This window comes from Sturnus vulgaris, chromosome Z, assembly GCF_052056855.1.
Source record: "Sturnus vulgaris isolate bStuVul1 chromosome Z, bStuVul1.hap1, whole genome shotgun sequence".
Classification (NCBI taxonomy): Eukaryota; Metazoa; Chordata; class Aves; order Passeriformes; family Sturnidae; genus Sturnus; species Sturnus vulgaris.
The window spans coordinates 11,367,812-11,394,305 of NC_142283.1; the positions used below are offsets into that span (position 1 = coordinate 11,367,812).

At 45.3% G+C, this 26,494-nt stretch overlaps 2 protein-coding genes and 1 long non-coding RNA gene across 4 annotated transcripts; 2 read left to right on the top strand and 1 right to left on the bottom strand.

The window, feature by feature from the left end:
- The first annotated feature begins 7,846 nt into the window (after positions 1 to 7,846).
- Positions 7,847 to 11,841, top strand: LOC106864702 (sushi, nidogen and EGF-like domain-containing protein 1). Of its 2 annotated transcripts, XM_088157139.1 has the most exons (8): positions 7,847 to 8,012; positions 8,739 to 8,792; positions 8,883 to 8,918; positions 9,212 to 9,342; positions 10,093 to 10,374; positions 10,522 to 10,659; positions 11,141 to 11,319; positions 11,723 to 11,841. In XM_088157139.1, exons 2-8 carry the CDS (start codon positions 8,756 to 8,758, stop codon positions 11,724 to 11,726), a joined length of 807 nt encoding a protein of 268 aa, XP_088013265.1. In that variant the 5' UTR covers positions 7,847 to 8,012; positions 8,739 to 8,755; the 3' UTR covers positions 11,727 to 11,841. The 2 variants fall into 2 exon arrangements, with proteins under 2 accessions (XP_088013265.1, XP_088013266.1); XM_088157140.1 differs by having other exon boundaries at positions 7,849 to 8,012; positions 11,141 to 11,841.
- A 1,435-nt stretch (positions 11,842 to 13,276) lies between these two features.
- Positions 13,277 to 26,088, top strand: LOC106864529 (IgGFc-binding protein-like). Its single transcript, XM_014894156.2, has 13 exons — positions 13,277 to 13,471; positions 14,565 to 14,631; positions 15,538 to 16,791; positions 17,460 to 17,776; positions 18,255 to 18,585; positions 19,109 to 19,572; positions 20,558 to 21,119; positions 21,331 to 21,923; positions 22,147 to 22,720; positions 23,688 to 23,887; positions 24,322 to 24,702; positions 24,940 to 25,226; positions 25,687 to 26,088. Exons 2-13 carry the CDS (start codon positions 14,571 to 14,573, stop codon positions 25,742 to 25,744), a joined length of 5,082 nt encoding a protein of 1,693 aa, XP_014749642.2. The 5' UTR covers positions 13,277 to 13,471; positions 14,565 to 14,570; the 3' UTR covers positions 25,745 to 26,088.
- Positions 17,733 to 20,785, bottom strand: LOC148219666 (uncharacterized). The gene is made up of 3 exons (XR_015799655.1): positions 20,708 to 20,785; positions 18,276 to 18,610; positions 17,733 to 17,860 (listed from the first exon to the last, which is right to left on the bottom strand). It is a non-coding gene; the product is annotated as an uncharacterized LOC148219666 (long non-coding RNA).
- Positions 26,089 to 26,494: the final 406 nt, after the last annotated feature.

The following is a 26,494-nucleotide window of genomic DNA, read 5'->3' on the forward strand; positions in this document are numbered from 1 at the left end:
GGAGCTCATTTCAGACATGAGAGATTAGATGAAACACACCACTGATCTGCCAGCCTCATTTCTGCACGGAGTTTAACATCCTTGGCCTCTCCTGAGTTCAGCAAATATGAAAATGCACACGGCAGCTTGGAGCATGAGAGAGCAGCAAGACGAGCTTTTGCCTCTCCCATATTTCAAACACACCATTAGAGGTTTAATGAGTGACATAATTATGATACAGTGCTTGTGAGATTCCAGGTCATTAACCTCCTCTGCCACGTGTGAAATGGAATAACTCTGTGGTAACTACTGAAACAGCTATACACAGAAATCATTAATACTTATTAGAGGCATCACACTGAAAATATGTGGACATCAGCAGGTGCTGAGGCTGACTCTGACCCTGCTGCCTTCACAGGAGGGTGGCAAAGCCCACCCTGCAGAAGTTGCATGTTCTAGGACTGGGATCTCTGTAGGGTCCCCACATTCACAGTCTGGTGCCTCTTCCAGAGACTCTGAGGTTTCCTCTGCCTGCTTTGTCACCTTGTAAAATGATGGTCAAAACCTGCCTCTTCTTGCAGAGATGTGAAAAAAATAATTTCTTTGAGCCAGACTCTATCAAAAATGTTATTTTACTGACCAAAAGGGGTGTTTCCATCATTGTATTGATGGCACTGTAAGATGAATTTGATGACTGAATTCCTTTACCTGTGACAACCAGAGAACTCTGGGACAAGGCTCTGCTCTCTGGCCCTGCCTCACATCCCCCAGCAGCTGGAAATGGATAGATTTAACAGAGAGAAAGCCAAGGAGACATCAGCACAAGTTCTTTATTTAAATTATCTCTCTGACATTCTACACAAGTAAATGCAATTTTAAAAAAAGGCAAATAAAAAAGTTCCTGTGCACTTTCTGTTTTTTCAAGATCCTAATCTCAGATGTGTTCTGGCAGCAGTTCCCAGTGACCACATTTCAGCTCACTGAAGTGTGGCTCAGTGACTTTGGGCTGGGTGTTCCCAGCTGAACCCTGCTGTTTCCTTGGGAGAACATTGTCCAGCTGGATCATCGAGAACTCACTTCCAGCAGTTCCTGGAAACTGTGGTTGGAGCCTCTGTGCTCTGCCCTGCAGCACCCTCGCCTGGATGCAGGATCAGTTAATTTCCAACAGCCCTTCCCTCAACAGGAAGGCAACAAAAACGTAACAGCAGAGAAACACAAATGAGTTTGGTAAACCTGGCCAGCCTTTTTAAAACACTTGAAAATAATATCTCCCAAATGTCAGGTGGCAGGAAAGGCAGGACCTGTGCAAAGACCACAGGTCTCACCCCAGACAAAAAAGCTGCCATTATTGTAGATTCTCATGAATTCTTAAAACAAATTGCAATATATTAAGGCTTACATTTTGGGAGCCTTCGTTAAAATTTTAGTGAAAGGAATCAGTATTACTTGTGGCTTTGGAAGAAAGTAAAATAATTTCTGGAACTGTGTATCTCCTTACAGGTAACACAGGTGTATTACCACTCCAGCTGGGCTCAAGAGTGAATTTCCCAGTCATATCCATGGATGACACTTTCATTCATTTTATGCAGCCCTTTCAGACCACGATGATGGGCTTTTTTCTGGAAAAGGCTTAACCAAACCCTGACATCCAGAGGTTCTCCTAAAATGCTTCACCTCCTGCAGTCTTTCAGTCCACAGGACCAGCCTAGGGTTAATCTAAGTAGAACACCCTGAATCTGTGGGATGTGAATGCCAGCCCTGAATGTTTTGCTGTGCAGATCTGCTCCTTTTGCTCTACAGTCCGTGCTAATGTTCATACACCCTTGTGTTACCTCTGGTCAGCATCATTTTGGCTTGACTTAAGCCATATCATAACTTCCCAAAACACAGATAATTGGAGACTACTACACTGCTTATAGAAAATCAACAATTACAGACAAATCCTTGGTTATATTGCTTGTCAAGAGTGGAATAGTGGTGTTACAATCACGCCAAAATTCTATTGCCCAAAACTACAGAAGTTCAATTCCAAAAGTTTTTGATGCAGCCACCAATATCAAGCACAGGTGAGAAATGTTTCTGTACTCACTCCAGTGTTCCTCTGTTGGTCTTTTATTTCCCTCAGCCTTTTTAATGAGAGAGAGTCTTTCTTTGTTCAGTTTCATTTGGCTAAGTCCCTCTTAGGTAAAGAGTCATTTGCTTGTCTGCCTCTCCCAGAGGGGTGGGAAAGAGGATCAGAAGGGCAAACGCACAAGAATCTCATGGGTTCAGATAAAGATCATTTAATAAATGAGGGGAATAAAAAAATAAACATAAAATGGATGCAAAGTCAGTCACCCACCTCCCACCAGAAAACTGGGGCCCAGACAGTCTCCAGAAGTGGCTACTTTGGGAAGAGCTCCTCTCCACCTCCTGCAAATCCCATCACTTTTCCTTTCCCAACCCTACCTGCCCCCTGAGAGAGCACAGAGAAGCAAAGGAGGTGCAGATGCTGTGCAAACACTGTTCAGCAATAAGAAATCAGCCGTGTGTTGTGATCTTTTGGTCCCAGATCTGAAACACAGCCCCATGTGTGTTGTCAGAAAGAAGTCTCCAGCTCAGCCCAGTGCAGTGCAGGGACATTATTTTTGTTTTATTTAACAGTCATGGATGGCACATATGTTCTGAATTTTTCTCAGAATTGTAATGCCTAAGAGAGATCTCCCTCTGCACCTTTGACTCACCTTTGCTCCCTTTGGCTCAGCCACACATTGACTGCTTCTGTCAGTACGGGAAGTCACTCTGACCCCAAGAGTTTATGGGCAGCTGAATTCTCAAGGAAATTCAAAACAAGGTGACAGTAGTCACCTGGGGAAGGCAGAGGCTATTTTGAGGGTAGAAGGCAGCAGCACTGTTGCAGACAGGTACAAGGTGTTATAAAAGAAAGGTCTAAGAAAATATTGTTTGGGCCCTGCTACCCTAGCTAAGCCAGCAGTCGCCTGTACATTTCACAAGAGAGAATCAGAGGAATGAAAAGTTAGTTAACACAGCAATCTGTTCTGGTCTGCACCTGCACAAACAGTAGATATGTCCCATGAGAATCAGTGAAGAAGATATGTAAAGATCTGAGTGAAAGAGAGTGTCTTAGCACATACACACAAAACACCTTCTAACCAATGAATTGAATAGCAAGAAAACTATTAACCAATGGGAGTTCAACATCAGGTCTGTAAAAACTGTTAAAAATGCATTGTGTGAATAAAGAACGGGCTTTTCCCTGCATGAGGAAACTGAGTCCTGGCTGATTATTACAACACAGCACCCTTCTGGAAGCATTTTACCATGTCTTGAGTCAAAGCTGAACACTGTGTTAACACAGGAATCTGTCAGTAAGGGTAAAGAAAGACACCAGATGTAAAAGGATTTATTATGAAAGATACATGAGATTATCTGTCGTGTTGATGTTAAAATTAGAGCTGGTCTTTAACATTTCATAGAGGACAAAGACATGCATGCTTTTGTAACCAAATTGCTGCCAATGCAGAATTGGCAGAGTCTGGTTCTGACAGGGGAACATCCCTTTAAGGTGGCTCTTAATCATTGTTATAGGTGTTCTTGTCACTTGAGACAGCACAAAGTTTTAAGTGGATTTTTACCTTCTCATCATTTTCATGAGCTGCATACAGAGAATGGGGACATTTCTCCACAAGAGAATTAGAGCATTTGTGTTAGGACTAAACAGTCAGAAAATAAGTTCAAGGCCGAAATTACACTCACACAAGATCCCTTCTAAATCCTGTAAAACATCTGCACAAAACTTGTGAAATCTGGCTTTCTAAATCCTGAGTTACTGTTTATCATGTTTGATTTAATTGGAGATCTTATTGGACAGACACCATGGCAGCTATCTAGAGTCCCTCCCTCACTAAAAAAAGGATGAATCTGCTTGTCCCTCTTAACTGGACACGGGTCCAATTAAACCTCAGTCCCAGTTCAAAGCCTGCTGACAGGCTGTGAGAAGTCAACCAGCAGCACAAATAATGCATAAAGCAGCAACAAGAGCTATGGGAGTCACAGTTAAGGGGATCTGATTGCCTGGCAGGAAGAAAAAAAGAAAAAAGAGGAAGGAGGATGTACAATATCCATTACCTTCCCCATCTGTTTTGTGCACAACACTGACGTTCTCTCCCACAAAATTTTCCAATGCAAAGCTTTTTCAGCTAAATCTCACCAATACTTAGAGTAAAAAAAAAAAAAAAAAAAAGCTTTTCTGAAAATGTTATTTCTAACCCACTGTGAATCTTAAATGATCAATGGTCAACATGATTTTTTGATAAAATCTTCTTTATCTGGCTGTTCTTAGGCTTTCGTGGGTTGTTAAAAGCCTGAGTACATGGTGTTCAGTGTCATCACAAAAGGAAGTTACAGTCTGAGCAAAATAAATCGCTTCTCAGAATAAGTTAGCTGTGGAATTTGAGCTTCTTGGTCCCAACTGAAGCTGGAAACTGCTGGTGACAAATAAAATTCCTTTCTAGTGCAGTTCTGGTCCACTTTCCTGCTGTCATCTTGGCAGATTGTTCATTCACACCACAATGCACAGATGCATCCTAATTCAGATTTAATTCAGTCACAGATAAATGTAAGGGAATTAAAGTGGAATTTTTGAAATCTTATGCACTTTTTAAAATCTGACTTTCAGCTCTAGCAAATTTTTAGCAGTGAAGGTGTACTCTTTCTCATTTTATGGGTAGAATTTTTTTAAATGAGCCTTTGCTAATAAAAAAGAATGCTAGTTTTGATGGAGCAGTTACATACAAGCCCATTTAAAATAGATTATTCCTTCTTTTTTTTTTATTTTCTAAAGTATGAAAAGCCAGTTGAATTACAAATTTAATAATGTGTGCTCAGATTTTCATTGTAAATCTCTAAATGAGCTTCTTTGTGTGTCTCCTTGAATTTCCTTCTCTTTCTAAGGCTCATTGCCAAAAGATTTAATGCAACTAATGATAAATAAAACCCAAATGTCAACCAGGGATGTGTTCCCAGCGTCTCTTTTTCTCTGTACTAATTAGGGAGGCAGGAGAAATTCAGGCACGGGGATTTAAAAGCAAACAGAGGCACCAGCAGAGAGCAGATACAGGAACTTTCAGCTGGCACTGATGGGCATTAACGCAATAAACTCAGCACTAAAGCAGCACGGAGCTCCTGCTGCTGCAGAGCAGCGAGCGGGAGCTGCGCCGCCTCTCTGGGGCCTGCGGAGAGTTTCAGCTGCTGCCGGCATCCCCAGCAGCTTCCCGAGGGGCCCGAGCAGCCGGGCGATCCCTGGGGCCGGCGCTGGGCCCGGAGCCGGGGCAGCGGGCAGGGGCTGCGGCCGTGACCCGCGGCAGCGGCACCGAGCTCTGTCCTCGCCGCGCTCCGCACACGCCCATAGAACACGCCAGGCCCGCCTGCCCCTCGCATGGAGCCGCCCTCGGGCCCCACAGAGCATCCCTCGGGCTGAGCCTCTCCAGCTGCGTGCAGAGATCGTGAGCGCGGCAGGAAAGGAAAGGAAAGGAAAGGAAAGGCAGGAGCTGCCTGGCCGGGGCAGATCGGTGTTTCCCCATGCCCTGCACCACAGCCCTGGGCGCAGCCCTTTCCAGAGCCTGTGGGGAAAGGTGACAGAGGCCGCCCTGCTGGAATGCTGGGGAGTGAAGGCTCCAGAAGGAAAATGTGGCTGGCTCCAACCAGAAAAAGAAGGAATTCATTGTGTTCGGGGTCACAGCTGCTGAGGCAGAAGGGAGTGAGGCTTAGGTCCGGCGTTCTGTGATCAGTACCAGAGGGAAGAGGCAGGCAAGGCTGTTCTCTTTCTCTGTTGTTAACTCGTGCTGGTTCCGTGTATGGAATTACAGCAACAACATCCTCATGAGGCCAAATGCAGCAACAAATACTCACAGCACCATGTTCTAAGGCCAAGGTTTAAAGCTAATGTGAATCCAAACTCCTGCTTTCCGGTGTTTAAACAGCCAGTTTTCCAAGCAGACAGAATTTCTGCCATTTGACTGAGCCTTCTTCAGGACCTAAAAGCTGGATACTCAGCAAGAGATCCATCCAGAATTTTGGGTGGCCTTGAAAGACATGAATTTCCTCCAGATTGTGCCTTTCCCAGACACTTGTGGCCAGGAGGTCAGTAAGGTGGTTTGTCACCATGAATAGAAAGAAGTAACTGAATTTCAGAAGAAAACAGTTATTTTCATTCAAACTGCATATGTAAATCCTTTACCTGAACTGAAAGTTCAGTCCAATCTAGAGAAAAGGAAAACCAGAATATAACAATAATTAGAATGGGCATGATCCATTCAGTATTCTTGTCCACAGAGAAGAAGATACTAATGCAAATAAGCTTTAGAACCAGCATTTAGCAAGATTTCTAGCAAGCACAACTTTGCAGTTCCTTCCAGCATTAGCAGTACAGATAAAAGCCGTGTTGTGATGAAGGCTTAAATCAGGGAGGAAAACAGAACAAACCAGCTCCAAACCAAACAAACTTCTCCACAATGCACTGAGTTACAAAGGGCAAGAAATTTCACACCGTCTGGTTTTCACACCACTTGTCACCAGACACTGAAAGCAGTGACACCAGCGTCACCAGCATCAACCTTTCCTTGGAATTCTGCTGCCTCTCCCTGCAAGGCTCTGGCAGAGTTTTACTGAGGTTGTTGGCTCTCTCCAACAAAATCACACAGAATTTTATTCCTTGCAGGAACGTCCTGGGGACGTTTGCAGGGCAAGGACTGAGCGAGGCTGGGGAGTTGGGGCAGGCATTAAACTCTGACCATTCATCACAGCTGGCTGGAGAGGGGTGGGTGGAGAAACTGACCCCAGAATTCTGGAGAATTTGGGAGTGGGTGGGTGGATCTTGCCATTGATGGGGTCCCTCAGGAGATTTGGGACACCCACAGGTGAGGGGAACGCACAGGGACATCCCAGCTGACTCTCCTGCAGGGAGCCCCTCCAAAAATCCACGGAATTCCTCAGAATCCTTGCCCCTCCTCTCAACCCTCACCCAGTGTCTCCAGGGAGACAGACCCAAACCTGTCCATTTGTTTTTCCCCAAAATTAATGAGAGAAGTCCCAGCTGAGCATTCTGGACAAGTCCCAGCTCAGTTTCTGGACAAAAGAAACAAAACAAAACAACTTTAAAGAGCTTAAAAAAAACCATCTGGAACTGGGGAAAATGAGATTTCTTAAAATGCAAGCAAATGAAGGGGATTTCCTTTAGAAAAATTAGAAGAAAAAAAGAGAAAGATAATAAAGGGTTTTCCTGCATAAATACATTAAAAATGCCAAGTAAATAAGGAATAAGAACTTTTCCTTAAAATAAAGAGAATAAAAGGGGGGTTTTTTCCCCTTAAAAACCACTAATAACAGAGATATTAACTTCTTTTCAGAAGAAAAAAAGAAACCACACTAAAAATGATGGTGGTTTAAATGGTTAATTTTTCCTCCTAAAAGTAGAACTACAGTGTATAAGGACTTCTTTTTTCTTCCTAGAAAAAAAGGCCACAAATAAAGATTTTTCTTAGACTCACAATAACATAAAATCCTTAAAATCCCAAATAAACAGGGATAATCTATTTTCTTCCTCATAATAAAAAAGGCAATAAGGCTTTTAGTTAATTAAAATCATTTTAAAAGGAATTTTTGGTTAAAAATTTAAGTAAGGGGATGAATGTTGAAAGTTTGGAAAGGGGCAAAGCCCCCATGGGTGAGGAGGGATCCAGAGGTGTCTCCAGAACCCCAAAATTATTCAAAAATGTCTTCACTGTGCTTAAAAAAAACATCTGGAGGAGCCCAAAATCCCCAACACATGGTTAAATCTTCAACACGTGACTAAATTTCCCTTTCTAAAGAATCCTGGGAGAGCTCAGAGAGATTGGATGGGTGAAAAGTTGGAAAATTCCATGCTTCTGTATTTTTTGTTTTGCTAGAAAAGGAGCAGGACGAGACAAAAGCCAGCATTTGAGGGTGTTTGAGCTCATTTTCAGGCTGCAGTTCTTCACTTCATTGAAATACAGGTGAGAAAATTTTTATTCTGGTGGGATTTTGGTCATTCCTTGGAATACTGTCTCTAAAATCCTGATTTTTAATGCATTTACAGAAGATTTGTGCCTTTAAATGGCTTAAAAATGCATGAAGAAAATGTAAATATCCTCATTTTATTCAGAAAAAAAGGCAAAAAAATCTTGAATTTTGGCACAGAAGGGGAAAAATGTCTTCAATTCACTCACACAAATAGCAAAAACTGAAGATTCAATTAAATAAAAATTAAATAAAAGACCAAATAAATAGAAGATACATAAAAATAGCATTCATATAAAGACTCCATTAAATAAAAAGGCAATGCATATAGAATTAAAAATTGAAATGAAGTTAAATAATGTTCACTTAAATTAGATTTTTTATTAAAATTCAATCATAATAAATTAAAAATTTTTAAAATTAAATCAGATTTTATAATGTCCTGAATTAAATTATATTAATACCTTAAAATGTGTTAGACTGAAATAAAAAAGCCAGCTTTGCAAATACTTCAATTCTTTTTAAAAATGGCTAAAATACCACACATACACACAGCCGGCCACAAAAAATTCCTGGGAAAAGTGTGTCTTTGGTGCTTCAATGTGAATTTTTTTTTGCCTCTGGAGCTTCATTTTACTGTATCATCTCTTTGGTGGGGGGGGCTGTTGACTTGCTTGTTTGGATATACTTATAGTTTTTTCAAGTTTTCCTGGTTTTTACAGTTATTTTAGAGTCGAAGATGTCACCTTCTAGTGTTTTCTTCCTCCTGATTTTAGGTAAATGTTTGTTTATGAAAAAGTGCTGTCATTTTTGTCCCTGTTCTAAAAATGATAGTTAATTAATTTTCCCTCCTATTTCTTCTCCAGGTTCCATAGTGGACACCAAAACCTTATCTGAAAAAGGTGAATTTTGGGTGCATTGCCCTAAAAAAATATTATTTCCACCTAAATCAAACTTTCTCCCAGCCACATCATACCATTTTCCCACTACTCCCCCAAAATCTATGTGTTCTCCATGTAATTGCACGGGGGTCATTCCCTTTCACCCCAGTTTCACCATGAAAACCCAGTAGAAGACACAACCATTTTTAGGTAACCAAGACCATGGGAATCTCAGATTTGATGGGTTACACCCCCAAATCCATATAATTGGGTTGGAATTTGGGGGCAGTTCCCAAATCCTGATTTTCCCACAGGATCCCTGCTCTATCCCTATGGACCACAACAGGGAGATGAAACCAACCCCAAACATGATGATGGGACATCTGAGGCAATCGCCCTCTCTGTGCCCTTCACCTTCTATGGCAAAACCTACAAAACTGTGTTCGTAGGTCACTCAAATTCCATATTTTTGTGACTTTCCATATTTTTCCAAATTTTCCCTCCATTTCTGCTGAGTTTTTTACTTGTGTGTGTGTGTGTGTGTGTGTCCCCAAAATCAACCCTTCTTGAGTTCATAGTGGGTTTTGTCCTTGGACACTGAAATATCTTTAGATGGGTGGAGGATCTTGAGGGGCTGGGGGTATTTGGGGGGCTGGAGGCGCTTGAGGGGTTTTGACAATGATGGGTGATGGTGTGCTCCTTCGTGGTTCTATGGCTGGTAGTTCTTGGGGCAGTTGGCTGGTTTTGGGTGGTCCCATGTGGGGTGGATCTTGGGGTGTGCTGGTGGGCATTGTGGGATCACATGGGTGGTAGATTTTTTGAGGGTCCTTGAGAGGTGGGTCTCGGGGGGATTGGTGGGTGTTGTGGGGCCCTGGGGGTGCGGGGTCTTAGGAGGCTCCTGGGGGTGGTTGCTGTTAGGGGGTTCTGTGGATCTGATGTTTGGGGGGGGTCCTGTGGGTGGTGTGTCTTGGCAGGATCTTGAGGGGTCCTTTGGGTGTTGGGGGGTCCTGTTGGTGAGGGTTCCTATGGTTGGTAGGTCTTGGGGGAGTCCTGTGGGAGGTAGATCTTGGGGTGTTGATAGGTATTGGGGGGTCCCTATGGGTGGTGGTTCTTGCTATGCTTGTAGGGTCCATCTCTAGGACTCCACAGCCCGAGCCAAGGTGTTGCACCCAGCAGCTCCTGGTGTCACCTCCAGGTGAACAACAATGGGGTGATCTCCTTCAACGAGCCCGTCAGACAATACACCCCCGACCCCTTCCCTCTGGCCGACGGGAGCCCCTTTGTGGCTCCGTACTGGGCCGATGTGGACAACGTGCTGGGTGGGGACATCTTCTACTGCCAGAGCAGCGACCCGGCGCTGCTGAAGAACATCAGCCAGGACATCAGCCAGTACTTCCCCAAAAGCCCCTTCACTGCCATCTGGGCCCTGGTGGCCACCTGGGACCATGTGGCCTACTATGGCTCCACCTCTGAAAAGGTGAGGTCTCTGGTCCATGGGCGTGAAGGTCACTCAGTGGCTCTTGTTGTCCCACTTGGTGGCCTTGTTGACCGACCCATCTTTGACCTCCAGAACCACCCATGACCTTCATGACTCATCCTTGACCTCTGTGATCTTTCTCCATAGGGCAACACCTTCCAGGCTGTGCTGACCACAGACTCCAAGATGTTCTACATCATCCTCAACTACTGGGACATCCAGTGGACCACAGGGGCAGCAAGTGATGGGGACGCTGAAACGGGACTCGGGGGCACCCCAGCACATGTAGGTGGGGAGGGTAGAGGAGAAGGAGGAGGTCATCCCACTCCATGTTCTGAGGGTGATGATGAAGGTCAGGGATGGCCCATCCCATGTCCTGGGGATGAAGATGATCATGGTCATGATGAAGGTCCAGGATTGGCCCACAACATTTTGGGGGAGGTCAAGTTGTCCTGTCCCTTTTAGAGATGATGATGATGAAGGTTGGAGGTTGGTCCATCCCAACTATTGGAGATTATAATGGTGATAGTGATATGACAATGTGATAATGATGATGAGGATGAGGATGAGGATGAGGATGATGATGGTGAAGACAGGAGTAGTCCACCCTTCTTCTGGAGATGATGATCATGATAGTGGTAGTCATGGATTGGTCCATATCATTTCTGGGTGATAGTAAATATGTTCACATCCTAAAATCATTTTGGGGGCCCACTACCCCTTTGGATGGGGTCAGCCCTCCTAGACTCCCCCCTCTATTTTCCAGGCAGGATTCAATAGTGGTGATGACACCAACTTCTACAACATTCCCGGATCCCAAACCGATGCCATCATCAACATCACCGCCACCTCCAACGTCAAGGTCCCAGGACGCTGGGTCTTTAGGGTGGATGACTTCCAGGTGACAGGTGTGGATCCTCCCCAGCTGAACAACAACTGCTGGTTGTAAGTTGGAAGAGAAAATTGGGAGTTTTGAGGAAAAGTGGGCATTTGGGGAGTAAATTCAGGAGTGAAGGGGGGAAAGTGGGGGTTTGGGGAAATAATTTATGACTGTGGGAAGACCACTGTGAATTTAGGGGAAGACAGTAATTGTTGGGGAAAATTAGGATTCTGGGGGGAATAATGGGAATCTTGGTTGGAATGTTGAGAATTGAGGGGCAAATTAGGAACTGGAGAAAACTGGGCATTTGGGGAACAATTGGAAGTTTGTTGGGGAAAGATGGGGTTTTTATGGGATATTTTGTGAGGAAAAATTGGATTTCTGAGGGGAATATCCGTTTTTTTTCTGGGTATTGGGCATTTGGGTGGAAAGTGGCTCTTCCTCTTGGGCTGTTGATATCTCCTCTAGGTGAATTGAGGGGAATGGGGCAGAGGGACAGCACCACTGCCACTGTTATCATCAATGAAGTCACTGTGCAGGTCAAGATCATGCCAACCTCTATTAGAGCAATAAAATTGCAGCTAAGACATTGCAGTGTCCATGTCCTTGTCATTGTCATTGTCATAAGACCCGCGGTGATGTCATCACATTTATGTCACCATCACCATCAGTGTTCCCACAGTTGCAGGGATCTGAGGGGCTTTGGGGTGAAATGTGACAGAATTTATCCAGTTTGGCCTTTTGGGTGTTAATTTCTGGGGTCTTGCACATTATGAAGTCACTTGGCAGCCGTGTGCACAAGAGACACAACCTACAACAGACAACTTGGCACACACCCCCAAAATGCTGCACCTACAACACACTTGGACATCACAAGACACACAAAATATACAAGACACAACTTCACCCCTCCCCACCCTTGACTCCTAGTCACAGAATCACAGGATCATTAAAGCTGGAAGATAACTCCAAGATCCTCAAATCCAGCCTTTGACTGAACACCCCATGTCAAGCAGACCACAGCACTGAGTGCCACGTCCCGATGTTTCTCCAACACTGCAGGGATGGTGATTACACCACCTCCCTGAGCAGACCATTCCAATGCCCAATCACCCTTACTGTGAAGAAATTCCTCCTGATGTCCAGCCTGAACCTCCCCTGGCACAGCTTGAGACCATTCCTCTTGTCCTGCTGCTGGTTGCCTGGGAGAAAAGACTGACTCCCACCTGGCAGCAATCTCTTTTCCAGGTAATTGTACAAAGTGCTCAAGTCACCCCTAATCATCCTTTTCTCCAGGCTGAGCCCTGCCAAGCTCCCTCAGCCACTCCTGGTTCTCCAGACCCTGCCCCAGTTATGTTCCCTTCTCTTGACATCTTCCAGCCCCTTAATGTCTTTATTACCATGAGAGACCCAAAGCTGCCCCCAGGATTTGAGGTGTGGCCTCAGCCGTGCCCAGCACAGGGACAGTCACTGCCCTGCTCCTGCTGCCACACCACGGCTGGGACAGCCCAGGGGCCTTTGGCCTTCTTGGCCACCTTTGGCTCAGGTTTTGCTGCTGTCATGAGCACCCCCAGGGCCTTTTATAACAAGCATCTTCCCAGCCAGTGTGCCCCAGTCTGGAGCTGCAGAGGTTGTTGTGACCCAGGGGCAGGACCTGGCATTTCCCCTTGGTGCACCTCATGCCATTGGCCTGGATCTATTGATCCTGGATCTATTGAATCCTGATCTATTGATCCCATGAATTCCTCAAACCACAAAATGCATTTTTTTTTAAAATTCTCTCCCTCCCCTGCCCTTTTTTCCCTTGTTCCTCTGTTTTTTACCCAAATCACACCCTCTATTTCTCAAAAAAATACGCTATTTTTGCTCCCTCACCTCCTTGTCATTCTAGAATAATTTAAAACACATTGGGCAAAAAACCTCGATATCTGGTAACGCCAATTTTTGACATCAGTTTTAACAAAAAAAAAACCTGTTTTTCTCTCTGTTTTCACCTTTTCTGGCCAAAAATTATTGCACTTCATTGGGTGGGGTCATCCCCTGGGAGTGCCTGGATTAGTCATTTTCTTTCCCCTTTCTCTGCCAAAATGAAAAAATAATTGAGGGAGGAGCCAGATCTGCTGTCCTGGGATTGTGTTTTCTTCACAGATTTGGGGATAAAACAGAGCTCTTTGGGGATACGGAGCTAAGCTGGGGATCAAACGGGGCCGAAGGCTGGTAAGGGCAAATGTAGATCTAATAACTGATAATTTTTTTGGCAGGAAAGACCCTAAGGTGGGAAAATCCACCTGAAAACTCCTCAAGCTCCCCCTCCACCCCTTCACCCCTCCCCACCACCACAGCCCTCGGTCTGGTCCTAGGAGCAGTGGAACTGGAAGGTTTGTGAAGGGATTTGGGGGAGAAAAGGACTGGATGGGGGGTGGAAGGGAACAAGAGAGGGAGAAAAGGAAGGAAAGGAAGAGAGAAGAAAAGGGGAAAAGAAGGAAAGGAAAAAGGAGGAGGAAAGGTAAATTGGGGAAAGAACAGAGGAAAAGAAAGGAGGGAAAGAGTGGGATAAGGGGGAAAAGGGGAAAAAGGGAGAAATAGGAAAAATGGGAAGGAAAACTAGAGAAAGAAGGGAGGAAAGTAGGAAAAAATGTGGGAAAGGGGGAAACAACAGAAAAAAGGGAATAGAGTGAGGCAAGACAAAAAGGAAAGAAGGGGGGAGAAGAAAAGAAAAATTAAGGAATGGAAGGAAAAAAGGGAAAAGGAGAAGGAAAGAGTAAAAGGGTAAGTAAGTGAAAAAAAGGAGTAAAAAGGGAGAAAAGGAACAGAAATGAAAAAGCTCAAAGGGGATTTAAATGGAAAAATGGGATTTGGAGAAAAGAGGAGATAATGGAAAAATGAGGCAAAAGAAACAATGGGGGAAATAAGGAGAAAAGAGGAAATTACAAAAAAATAGGAAGAGGAAAAAGGAAAAGGGAGAAAAAGGGGGAAGAAAAAAAAGAGGGAAAGGGAAAGAAGATTCAAAGGTGACTGGGATCATGGGGGAAAGCATGTGGAAATGCCCCCACAAAAGCCAATTTTTGCACCAGATGGAATAAAATTCACATTTTTGAGTAAATGCAATTAAAATAGCTTGAATGAGGAGAACAGATTTTGGGGACAAATTCAGTACTATACTGCTTTTTGGGATGAGTATAAGGTTGAAATACAGAGATTTTGGGGATTTGTAGAGTTTTCTTTAAGAAATGGTGAATTTGGGGAAAATTCCAATGAGATTTCAAAAGATATGAGAATTTGACTGGGTTTTTTTACCTTTTGCACCCAGAGCATCATGGATGGCAGCTTTGGAAAAGCAGATGTTCTGAGATGGTTCTGGACCATTATGTTCTGGGGTAAGTTGAAACAGGGTGGGAAAATACCCCAAAAGCTGTAAAATTCCCCTGAAATAATGAATTTCCTCAAAATAAGGGTTTTCCAGCCCAGAAGAAGGATTTCCCAGCCCAAAAGCTCCATTTGTCCAGGGAATTAACTGGGATTTCATCAAAATCACAATTGTTCAAATGGTTTATTCCTGTGAATGATGATACAACAGATTAGTTCATTAAATATTTGTTCAGAGTTTACTCTCCCAACTGGAGTTTACTCTCCTAACTGGAGAATGAGTGTAAGAAAAATTAAATCAATTATCAAATTAACACTCTATCAAATCAGTGATCTAACAAATTAATAGTTCATAAAATCAATCCAGTCCATCGAGTCTGTAATCCATTAAAGCTATTATCCATCAGATCAATGTTAACTTAATTTTTTTCTCCAAAACAATATCCCATCAAATCGCATCCATAGCCCATAAACTTAGTAAACTGTCAAATCAAAATCAATGACCCATGAAATTAACACTTCATCAAATCAACAGTCTGCCCAATAACAAGTCCTTTAATTTACTAATCCATTGACTCAAAAGTCCATTGGCTCAATAATCTATTGAATCAATAATCCATAAAATCAATGATCCATCAAATCAATGGTCTAGCAAACTAAATCAAAGGTCTATCAGATTGAAAATCCATCAAGCCAATAAATTATCTAATCATTAGGGCATTAAATTAATAATCCATTAATCAATAATCCACCCAATTGATCAAGTTATCAAATCAGTAGTCCACCAACTCAATAATCCAGCAACCAGTGATCCACGAAATCAACTGTCCATCACACCAATTATCCATCAAACCAATCAAATATCCATCAAATCAATAATCTACCAAATTACCCACCCCTCTTCTTCCTCCCCCCAGCTCTCCTCCATGCCCCCAGCATTACCTCTGAGATGTCACCACTTCACCTGGGCGATGAGTTCCTGGTGGCCTTCCTGCAGAACGGTGACCAGCGCACCCTTCGCAGTGACTTCCGCCTCCTCCTCCTCACTGGCCCCTCCCCGTCCACCACTGCCACCATCTCCATGAAGAGACCTGGATTACGGATGACGGTGCAGGCAGCTGCCAACCAGCCAGTCCTGGTGAAGATCCCACCCCAAGCCGAGATGGTGGGAAGCCAAATTTTTGAAAACGCCGTGGTGGTGAAGACCACTGCCGCCGTCACCGCGGTGATGGTCAACGACAAACCCACGGCAGCTGACTCCGCTGTCATTATTCCGGTCCACAGGTGGGGGACGGAATACCACGTGGTCACCCCCAACCCCGGCCCCACCCGCAATGCCCAGTTTGTGGTGGCTGCTTGGGATCAACCCACCATGGTGAACATTCACCTCAACGCCGACGTCACCTTCCGTGGGCGGCTGCACCGACGTGGCTCCACCCTTACCATTCCTCTGGAGCCGTTCCAAGCAGCACAGATCCAGAGCGCGGCCGATCTTTCCGGAACACGGGTGGTGGCACAGAGGCCGGTGGCCGTCTTCAGCGGTCACACCTGTGTGGGCAGGTTGAGCCGCTGTGATCATGTGGTGGAACAGCTCCACCCTATCGCCCAGTGGGGAATGTCCTTCCTTGTGCCGCCGGTGCCCTTCCAAGGACAATCCAACCTTATCTACATCACCGCTGCCCAACCGACTCGTGTCACAGGTCATGGTGAAGTCACCAAGACCACGCGAGAGATACAACCCACCCACTCGCTGCTCTATGGCACCCAGTCCCCGCAGGGCTTGTTCGTCACTTCAGAAGCCGGTGTCCAGGTTTTCCTGTTGGGCAGTGGTGGGAACAGCGGAGCCGTGAACTTTGAGCCGTTTTTTGTCAGCATCCCGGACATAACCAGTTACTGCAACTCCTACGGCGTTGTTGCCCTGGAGGGATACGACAACCGTATCCTGCTGGTGGCCAAGACAGCAGAAACTTCTGGAATATTGCTGAACCAGAGGCCATTAGGGAGTGTGGCGTGGGAGCCAATCCCTGGGACAGAATATTCATGGGTTGGGATAAATCTGGGAAGCGGATTTGGAATCCATCGTGTGGAGCATGAGACAGCAGCATTTGGGGTGTGGAACGTCGGGATGGGGCAGGGGAAGCGCTATGGAGCAGAGGGAGCTTGCGACAGTGGTGAGTGGAGGTGGACTTTGGTATCAATAATTATCTACAATTGTATAGATATTGATAACAGACATTTATACTAATTATATTTCATTATATATAATCATGAAAATGACAAAAATAAATTAAATAAAAATAATAGCATTACATAATAATATTATTGTATTATAATGATATGATAATATATAACATATAATACTATGATAGTAATTTTTTTTTAAATAATAATATACAAACATAGAGGAATAATACTAAAAAACCTAAATGTAATATACTAAATAAATGAATAAGAATCAATGGAGAAATGCATAAATAATACATAAAAATCATTATCTATAAATATAAACATCCAATAAATTGTAAATATCTAAGTATTAGAGAAAAATATATGTAAGAGATAACATGTCTGTGATAAATTTATATTTATACTTTCTTTAGAATCGTTTACACTGATTATATTTTTAATAATTCTATGTGATGGAAATACATAAGCAAAATGTGGATAAATAATTCATATCTAAACAAAATGGATATTATATATAGATAGTTATAAATAATATAGAAAAAGTTACATATAAATACAAATGAGATATAAAATCATGCAAAATATATAAATAAATATATACTTAGACATATCAATAATAGAATTTAATTCTCTGTCACTAATAAACCCACAGACCCCTGCCGGCGGGTGCAGTGCCGCCCTAAGGAGAGCTGTCACCTGGACAAGGGCACGCCCACCTGCCGCCACGACTACCTGGGCACCTGCACAGGCTCCCCATCCCTGCAGTACCACACCTTTGATGGGGCTTCTGTGTCCCCCCGTGGTGGCTGCAGGTACACCCTGGCCAGGTACTGCGGGGCTGACCCCACCCTGGAGCCTTTCACCGTGGAGGAGCAGAGGAGCCAGGACCACTCCAAGAAGCCGTTGGCCAATGTCTACGTCTACGCCTACAATGTCACCATCCATGCTGGTGAGGACAAGGCTGTCCAGGTGAGTTTCTCCAGGTGTTGGATCCATTGTTCCCAGTAAAATCATTCGTTCCAAGTGGATTAAAATTTCTGGGTTGAGTTTGACCTTCAAAAAACAAGGAAAAGCATTAAAAAAATTATCAGAGGATGAATCATTGCAATATTGATGTTGACCTTAAAAAATAAGTAGAACCTCCACATCTGTGAAATTTGTGGATTTTTTTTCTATTCCCAATCAATTTTCCAGGTTGAATGTGTTTTTTTCCAATACTGGTCTCCATACACACAAGATTAGCTCAGAAGATGTAGGAAATGGTTCATATTTGGGATTTGAGCTTTTCTTGGTGTGAATCTCTAGGAAGTAGGGCAAAAATTTTGCTTTATAATGAAAATTGATAATTCATAAAATCATTTCTCCCTCTGTTTGTATCTATGTGCTTTTTGTGAGGTTGAGAACTACCTGCTGAGGTTTAATCCTCCTCACCTTCCTACCCCACAAGGTTAACAACAAACCCACCAACCTTCCAGCCACCTTGGAAGATGGAAAAGTCCAGATTTTCCAAAATGAGGGTCGGACCATCCTCCAGACGGATTTTGGGCTGCAGGTGACCTATGATGAGGACCAGGTTATCATGGTGGCAGTGCCCAGCAGCTATTTTGGGGCCAGCTGTGGCCTCTGTGGCAACTTCAATGAGGATACAGACGATGAAGCCATGGTTCCCAATGGTATTCCTGGTGAAGGTGGTGAGGATTGGGCAGAAAGCTGGAGAGATCCTTCATGCCTGGAAGATTGTGGAGACCAGGAGACTTCACAGGGCACAGAGGGGTGTGGTGAGTTCATGTGGGGGTCTGTGATCTTGGGGAAGGGAGAAGAGGATCCATGTGAGAACTCAGCTGTGAGTATTAGCCTAGAGCAATGGATGTAGGCATCCACACAATCAATGTGTCTTTTCATTCCAAAACATCCCAAAGTCCACCTACCCCCCTAATCTGACCCCAGGTTCCCATAACACATGGAATTATACCAGCATTTTCCTGAAGGCCATTGCTGCTTGGTGTTTCATGGACTCCACAACCCTTGTAGGCATCAACAAAAACAGTGGGGAAAGAATGACCCCAAAATCTACCTGATCTCATTCCAGCTGCCCAAAAAATGAATTATGCTGAGATTTTCCCTGAGCATTGTCCCTGTGGGGTGTATCTTAAACTCTCGTTTGGTTTAAGTGTCAATGTAACCAACACCTCCATTACAGGGAAGGCTTGCACTGGTTGGCTCCCCCTAAAATAACTCTACTGGGGCTTTCCTGAGGTCCATCCCTGTATGGTGTCTCACAGACTCTTAAATCCCTTGCAGGAATCAAGGCAACCGACAATCCCAGCACCACCGCCTCTGCTTGTTTCCACAACAATCGCTCCTACAAGCTTCATGAGGAATTTTGGGAAGATGGGAGCTGCCAGAAGCGGTGCCGGTGTGAGGGTTCAGGGACAGTGACTTGTAAGGCAGGAGGATGTAGATCCCATGAGAAGTGTGTCATGGTTAATGGCATTGCCAGGTGTACACCCAACAAGCACTACACCTGCATCGGGACAGGTGACCCACACTACACCACCTTTGACGGACTGAGGTTTGACTTCCAAGGCTCCTGCATCTACCAGTTTGCTGCCCTCTGCACCCTCAAGCCCACCCTGGTCCCCTTCAATGTCACCGTGGAAAACAACCACCGTGGCAGCCGTGCCGTGTCCTTCACCAAGACCGTCAACCTGGAGGTCTACGGGAGTGTCATCAGCATGAGCCAGGAGCACCCACGCAAGGTCAAGGTGGGCAACCCCTCAAGGAATCCCTTTCACCCCCAAATTCCCTCATATTCCCCTTTTTTTCCATTCTAATTACCATTGTCCCCCCCAAAGTCTTCCTTTTTCCCCTCAAAGTACCCTTTTTTAATGTTAAATTCTCAATTTTCCCCCAGATTCTCCCTTTTTTCCACCCAAATCCCCCTTTTTATCCCTCGAATGTCCTTTGTCTCCCCAAATACCTTTTATTTGCCAAGTATTCCTTTTTACCCCTAGACTCCTCTTTTTTCCTCCAAATTGTTCTTCATTTCCCCCCAATTTCCCCTTTTCCCAAAAAATCCCCAAGATTGCCATCAAAATTTGTTCCTTTTTTTCCTGCAAAATCCCCTTTTAACAAAAAGTTTCATTTTTTCCCCCAAAATGCCTCTTTGTCTGCAAATTTTCCTCTTTCAGCCCAAGTACCCATCTTTTCACTCAAGTCCCCCTTTTAGCCCTCAAATACTACTTTCTCCCCCAAATCACCTCTTTCCCCTAAAAATTCTGTATCCCCAATCCTCCTTGTCCCCCAAATTACCTATTTTCTCTGAAATTCCATTTTCTTTCTCATGCTTTCTCCTTTTTCCTAGCCAATCTTCCTTTTCCCTCTAAGTCCAACTTTTTGCACAAATTCCCTCTTTTCCTGTCAAGTTCCTATTTTTCCCCAGTTTTTACCCCAAATTATATTAAATATATAATATATTAAAACAGAATTAAAATATAAAAATAATTCAAATAAAAATACTAAAAAGTAAATAAGAATAAAAAGCATAAAGATAAAAATTAAAGCCATTAAAAAGTCAATAAGAAGAAATAAATGCAAAAAGAAAAAGGATAATTAAAATTATGAGGCAAATTTAAATAAAATTGTAATATAAACAAAAATACAGTAGCAAAATAAAATAAAACTACCAAATTATTATTTCAAACCTCTTCCCTTCTGTCTCCACCCTTTGTCTCCCTCCCCACCCCACAGGTGGACGGCGCCTTTGTGTCCCTTCCCTTCACCCACCCCCATTTTTCTGTGTTCTACCGCGGCGTCCACGGCTTTGTCGCCACCGACTTTGGTGTCACTGTCACCTTTGACTGGTACAGCTACGCCCGTGTCCTCCTCCCCACCACCTACCAAGGTGCCGTTTGCGGCCTCTGTGGCAACGCCAATGGTGACCCTGATGACGACTTTGTCACCCCTGGTGGCAACCGCGCCTCCGATGAGACCCGGCTGGGTGACAGCTGGAAGGTGGGGGACGTCCCCGGGTGCTCAGCTGGCTGTGGCGCGGAGTGCCCGCTGTGTGATGCAGTCAAGGTGCAGCCGTACCGCGGGGACAGGTACTGTGGGGTGATCGCCCGAGCAGAGGGACCCTTCCGGGAGTGTCACCGTGTCATCAACCCGGAGCCGTTCCTGCAGGACTGTGCTTTCGATGCCTGTCACTACAAGGGACACCGCGACACTGTGTGCCAGGGCGTCTCTGCCTATGTCACTGCCTGTCAGAATCACGGAGTGGCCGTGGAGACATGGAGGACAGCAGAGTTCTGCAGTGAGTGTGGGTGGGATGGGGGCAAATGGGACCCTCCCTCCCCTCCTTTTCCTCTCTGCCTTCCCTCCTCCCTGTCCCTCCCTCCCTCCCTCCCCTCCTCTTCATTCCCTCCCTTCCTCCTTCCCTCCTTTCTTCCTTCCTTCCTTGAGGGACTTTCCTTCCCTCCAGATAATCCCCTCACTCCCTATTTCCTTATTTTTTTTTTCCCCAGCTCTTTCCTGCCCCCCTCACTCCCACTATGAGCTCTGTGGAAGCCCCTGCCAGCCCACCTGCAACACCCCCTCCGTCCCCACCTCCTGTCCTGCATCTCCTTGCTCCGAGGGCTGTTTCTGCGACACCGGTTATATCCTCAGCGGCTCGGACTGTGTTCCTGAGTCTGAGTGTGGCTGTGAGTACCTTGGTCGCTACTACGAGAAGGACACGGAGTTTTACCCCTCATGCCGGGAACGCTGCCGCTGTGGTGCCAATGGCACAGTGACCTGCCAGGAGGCGTTCTGTGGCGCCCACGAGGAGTGCCGGGTGGAAGATGGGGTGTTGGGATGTCACCCCACTGGTTACGGCCGGTTGGTCGTGTCAGGAGACCCCCACTATGTCACCTTTGATGGACGCACCTTCAATGTCCCGGGATCCTGCACCTACATCCTGGCACGGGTGTGTGAGCCGGCCCGACGGTTGGTCAACTTCACGGTGTTGGTGGAGCATGAGGCAGGCAGCCACGGCGACCCAGTGCTGATGAAGAGGGTGGTGGTATCCATCCATGGCTACACCGTCACCATGGAGCAGGGACGGAGGTGGGAGGTGACGGTAAGTCTGGAGACCCCCACAGTGATGTGGTGATGATGAAGAGGGCGGTGGTGTCCATCCATGGGTACAGTGTCAATTGTGGAGAGGATCCAGTGATTCCCATGGTGATGCCATGATTATGAGGAAGGTGGGTGTTTCCCTCCACAGCTACACTGTCACTGTGGAGTCAGGTCTAACAACTCTATTCCAAGTGTCACATGTGTCACCCTACCCCCCATTCCAGGTGGACTCGGAGCGCTACACCCTCCCACTGGTGACAGAGGACAAGAACCTCCGCATTGGCCAAGAGGGGAATAACATCATCCTCCACACTGCCGCAGGAGTCCGCATCCTCTACAACACAGCCACCTTCCTCCTCATCACCGTCCCCGACGTCTACCGCGGCCGGCTGTGCGGCTTGGGCGGTGACTATGATGGGGACCCCAGTGATGACTTCCGGCTGCCCAGCGGGGCCCTGGCAGGAACCACCCAGGAATTTGTCACCTCCTGGAAGGTTCCAGAGAAGAACAGAGCATGCAGTGACGGCTGTGATGACAACACGTGCAGCAGGTGTGATGTCCCCAACGAGGAGACGTACGGCAGGAACGGATCCTGCGGGATCATCCGTGACGCGGAAGGGCCATTCCGGGAGTGCCACCCGCGTGTCAGCCCCGTGGAGTATTTCACCCACTGTGTCCATGACGTTTGTGCTGCCAGAGGGGACCACGCTGCCTTGTGCCACGCACTGCAGGCGTACGCCGCCGCCTGCCAAGCCGCTGGCGCGATGATCAGAGCGTGGAGGACAAAGGAGTTCTGCCGTAAGTCAGGAAGAATTTTGCCACCCAGGTCCTCTTTTCCGCAAAAGCTACCTTTTCTCCTGAAAAAAAAAAAAAAGGGAAAAATGATCCCTCAAGCTTTGGAAAAATTGTTCTGGAAAGAATTTCCCCCATCTGGGGAAAATTTTCCTCATTTTGGAAAATGTTGCCTCAAATTTTGAGAAAGTTCCCCTGCATTTCAAAAAAAATTTCACATATTGCAAAAATTCCTTCAAGTTTTAGAAGATACTCTCCAATATTCGAAAAACCCTAAAAAAGTGTAAAAACATGCAGGTTTCAGAAAAGTCTTCTGATTTTGAAAGCAATCGCTGAGATTTTAGAAAAATTCCCTTCTGTTTTGGAAAAAACATCCTCCCATTATGTGAAAATTCCTTTAAAATTTGAAAGCTCTCAATTTTGATTAAAACTTTTCGGTTTTGAAAAAGGCCTCAAAATCTGAAAAAATTGCTCACCATTTTTAAAAATAATCAAATTTTGAAAAATTCCCTCTAGTTTGGAACTTCTTTCCTCAAATTTTGAAAAAAAACCCCTCAATTTGAAAAAAAATATTTTGCAGAAAACTTTCCAATTTTGCTAAAACGCTTCCAATTCTGGAAAAAAGCTCAAATTCCTTGAAGAAAGAAACCCAAAATTTTTGAAGAAACCATCCATTTAGGTAAAATTAATAGCATTTTACTGAAAACACTCCAGCATGGAGGAATAATGCCAGTTGAATTGTGGAATGATATTCTCAAATTAAAAGCAAAAAACCCCCCCAATTTTGTTAAGAAAAAAAGCCCCAGTCTTGAGGAAAATGCCCAGACTAGGAAAAAAACTCCCATTTTGGAAAAGACTCCATCAAAAATTAAAAAAAACCCACATTGTTTCCTGAAGACCTTCAAATTTTGACCAAAGCCTTGCACAGTTTTGGAATTATCCCAACAATGGGGTTTTTTCCCTTTTTCCCCAGCCCTGTCCTGCCCCCCAAACAGCCACTACGAGCTCTGCACCCGCACCTGTGACCTCACCTGTGCTGCTCTCGTGGGCCCCGCCCCCTGCACCTGGGGGTGCTTTGAGGGGTGTCAGTGTGACGAGGGGTTCGTCTTCGACGGGGACACCTGCGTGTCACCTGAGCGCTGCGGCTGCCTCCACAGGGGACGCTACCTCAAGGTCAGGTGACAGGACAGGTGACACCCGAGGCTGGGGATTGGTGGGGGTGGTTTACTGGCAATCGGTCTGGGGCTTGAGCTGCCCCATCTAGAAAGTTCCAGAGGGTTTGGGGCACAAAAGGATAATTAACAGCAGAAAGGATAATTAGTGGGGGGAAAAAAGGATAATTAGTGAGGGGAAAAAAAGGACAATTAGCAAGGGAGTAGCCAGGAATAATGAATTAATAATTAATGAGAAAAGACTAACAATTAATGGGGAAAAAGGACAAAGAACACCGTGATTAGCAGGAAAAAAGTTGCCATTAACTGGTTGAGCTGCCCAAAGTCCCCCAAATCCACCTGAATTTCTTGCTCTCTAGGATTTCCCTAGTTGGAATTCAGGAAATTCCTCCAAAATTTAGGAGATTGCGTTAACCTGTGAGATTTCTGTTCCAGGCAGGTGAGACTGTCACCTTCAACAACTGCTCCAAGGAATGCCACTGTCACCCATCACGGGGACTGGTGTGCCAGGACAAGCAGTGTCCCCAGAACCAGGTGTGCATCACCCGTGACGGGGAACAGGTGTGTGCCAGGAGGGAAGGCCACTGCTGGGTCACGCCTGGAGCCACCTTGACCACCTTCGATGGTGCCACCGGGCCCCTGTTGGCCAGTGGCACCTACAAGGTGTCAGCCCTCTGTGATGAGAAAGCCCCGGATTGGTTCAAGGTGGTGATTGAGGTCAGCGACTGTCGTGACATGAATGTCCCTGCAGCCACGGCTGCCATCGTCTTCGTCCGTGAGGGCGTTGTGAGCGTCAACAGCGACATGGAGGTTTGGGTGAGTGGAGCAGGTGAGGGGCTTTGGGGTGGTTTGGGTCAATCTAGAGAAATTTGGGCAAAAATCTCTCCAGATTTTACCTGGTACTGAGTTATATTGTCTGATGTGGAGGGATTTTGCCCAATAATGAGCCATTTTTGAAAAAAGAGGAGAGTGATTTTGGTACTAGCCAACCCTTTGCCCAAGAGCAAACTGATTTTCCATCGTGTTTTTCGTAATTTTTTGTAATTTTCCCAGGTCAATGGCCTCTTCACCCGGCCCCCCACCACCATGTCTGACTCCATCTTTGTGGCATCATCCCCTGAGAATGTCACCATCACCCACTGGTCTGGGATGTCCATCACCATCACCCAGAATGGAGACGCAACCATCACCGTGACCTCTGGCCTGGCCTCCCGTCTCTGTGCCCCCTGTGGGAATTTCAACGGAAACCCCAGAGATGACCTGAAGCTTCCAGATGGACGTGATGCCCGGAGCATTGGAGAAGTGGTGGACATGTGGAAATCCCGGGATTTTGCTGGGTGGTGAGTAATTCCTAATTTATTTTTACCCCAGAATCCAAGAAAAATTGTGTTTTCCCACTCAAAAATTTGGCAGTATTGTCAGTGGGGCAGGGGCTGGGCAGATCCTGGAAGGAATTTTCCAGCTTCTTTGGTTTCATCCGCAGCGACTGAGGCAGGATCCTGTGGGAACGATCTGGGTAAGCAACTGCTTTGCCAAGAAATGAACCATCTTGCATTATAAGGGGACTTTCTTTGCCCAATAATGAGATCTTTTTCCCAATGAGCCATTTTGCATAAATACCATTTCCCCCCCAAAATTAACCCCTTTCCCCAAATCAGGCTATTACACATAATGCTGACGCACTTCTGAATACAAAGACCCATTATTTGCACATTAATAATCCATTTTGCATAATACTTCCCTATTTTTGCCAAAACTGACCCATTTCTGCCCAAAATCATGTATTTCTTTCTCTTCCAGCCACATCTATCACCAGACTCGTCAGGAAGTTGATGCTCCTATCTACCCCGTCCCATAGGTGGATCCACCTAAAATTCCCCCAAATTTGGGAAAATTCTGGATTTTGCTTCAAATCCATGACATTTTCCTGGATTTTTTCCAAATGGATTAATATGTGGGGATCCTCATGTCCTGATGTCCCATCCAGCCCCTGAAAACCAGAAATATATTAAATTCAGGTCAAAAATATCCAAATCCCAGTGTCTTTTCCCATATAAAAATGATATTGCTAAGGGCTGATTTTGATACAACAGTCAATAAATGCTTCTAAAGGCTTTTTTGGGGTTCATTTGCTAAGTTGGAAAAACTGGGGAGTTGATGGTGATTAACAAAAAGATGGGACCCCCACTTGCATAACAAAGAGACGAGACGCCGTTTGATGGGAGCATGAAGCCGATTTATTGATTTCACACATCAATATATACCTTTTCAACTACAGCCAACAATAGCACAGCCACACCACTGGTGTTTCTAAGTATCATGACTTAATCAGAAAGAGCTCTGCACAAACCCTCTGCACAGACCTGGACAGACCAGCATAGGCACGTACAGTCTTGCATGATTTATCTGAAAGAAAGCACACCAAGCACTCCTTCTGCTTCCCTATTCAGGGTTCTGCCTTGGCTTGCAAGGGCTTGTGGCCTGCCAAACCTAATACATCCACTTCAGCCTTGAGTTGACCAGTGCTCTGAGCCCTGCTCTCCATCTGTATCTCTACATCATCCCAATGGGTAGGGATATTTTACCCCTAAATCTGGGTCAACATGAC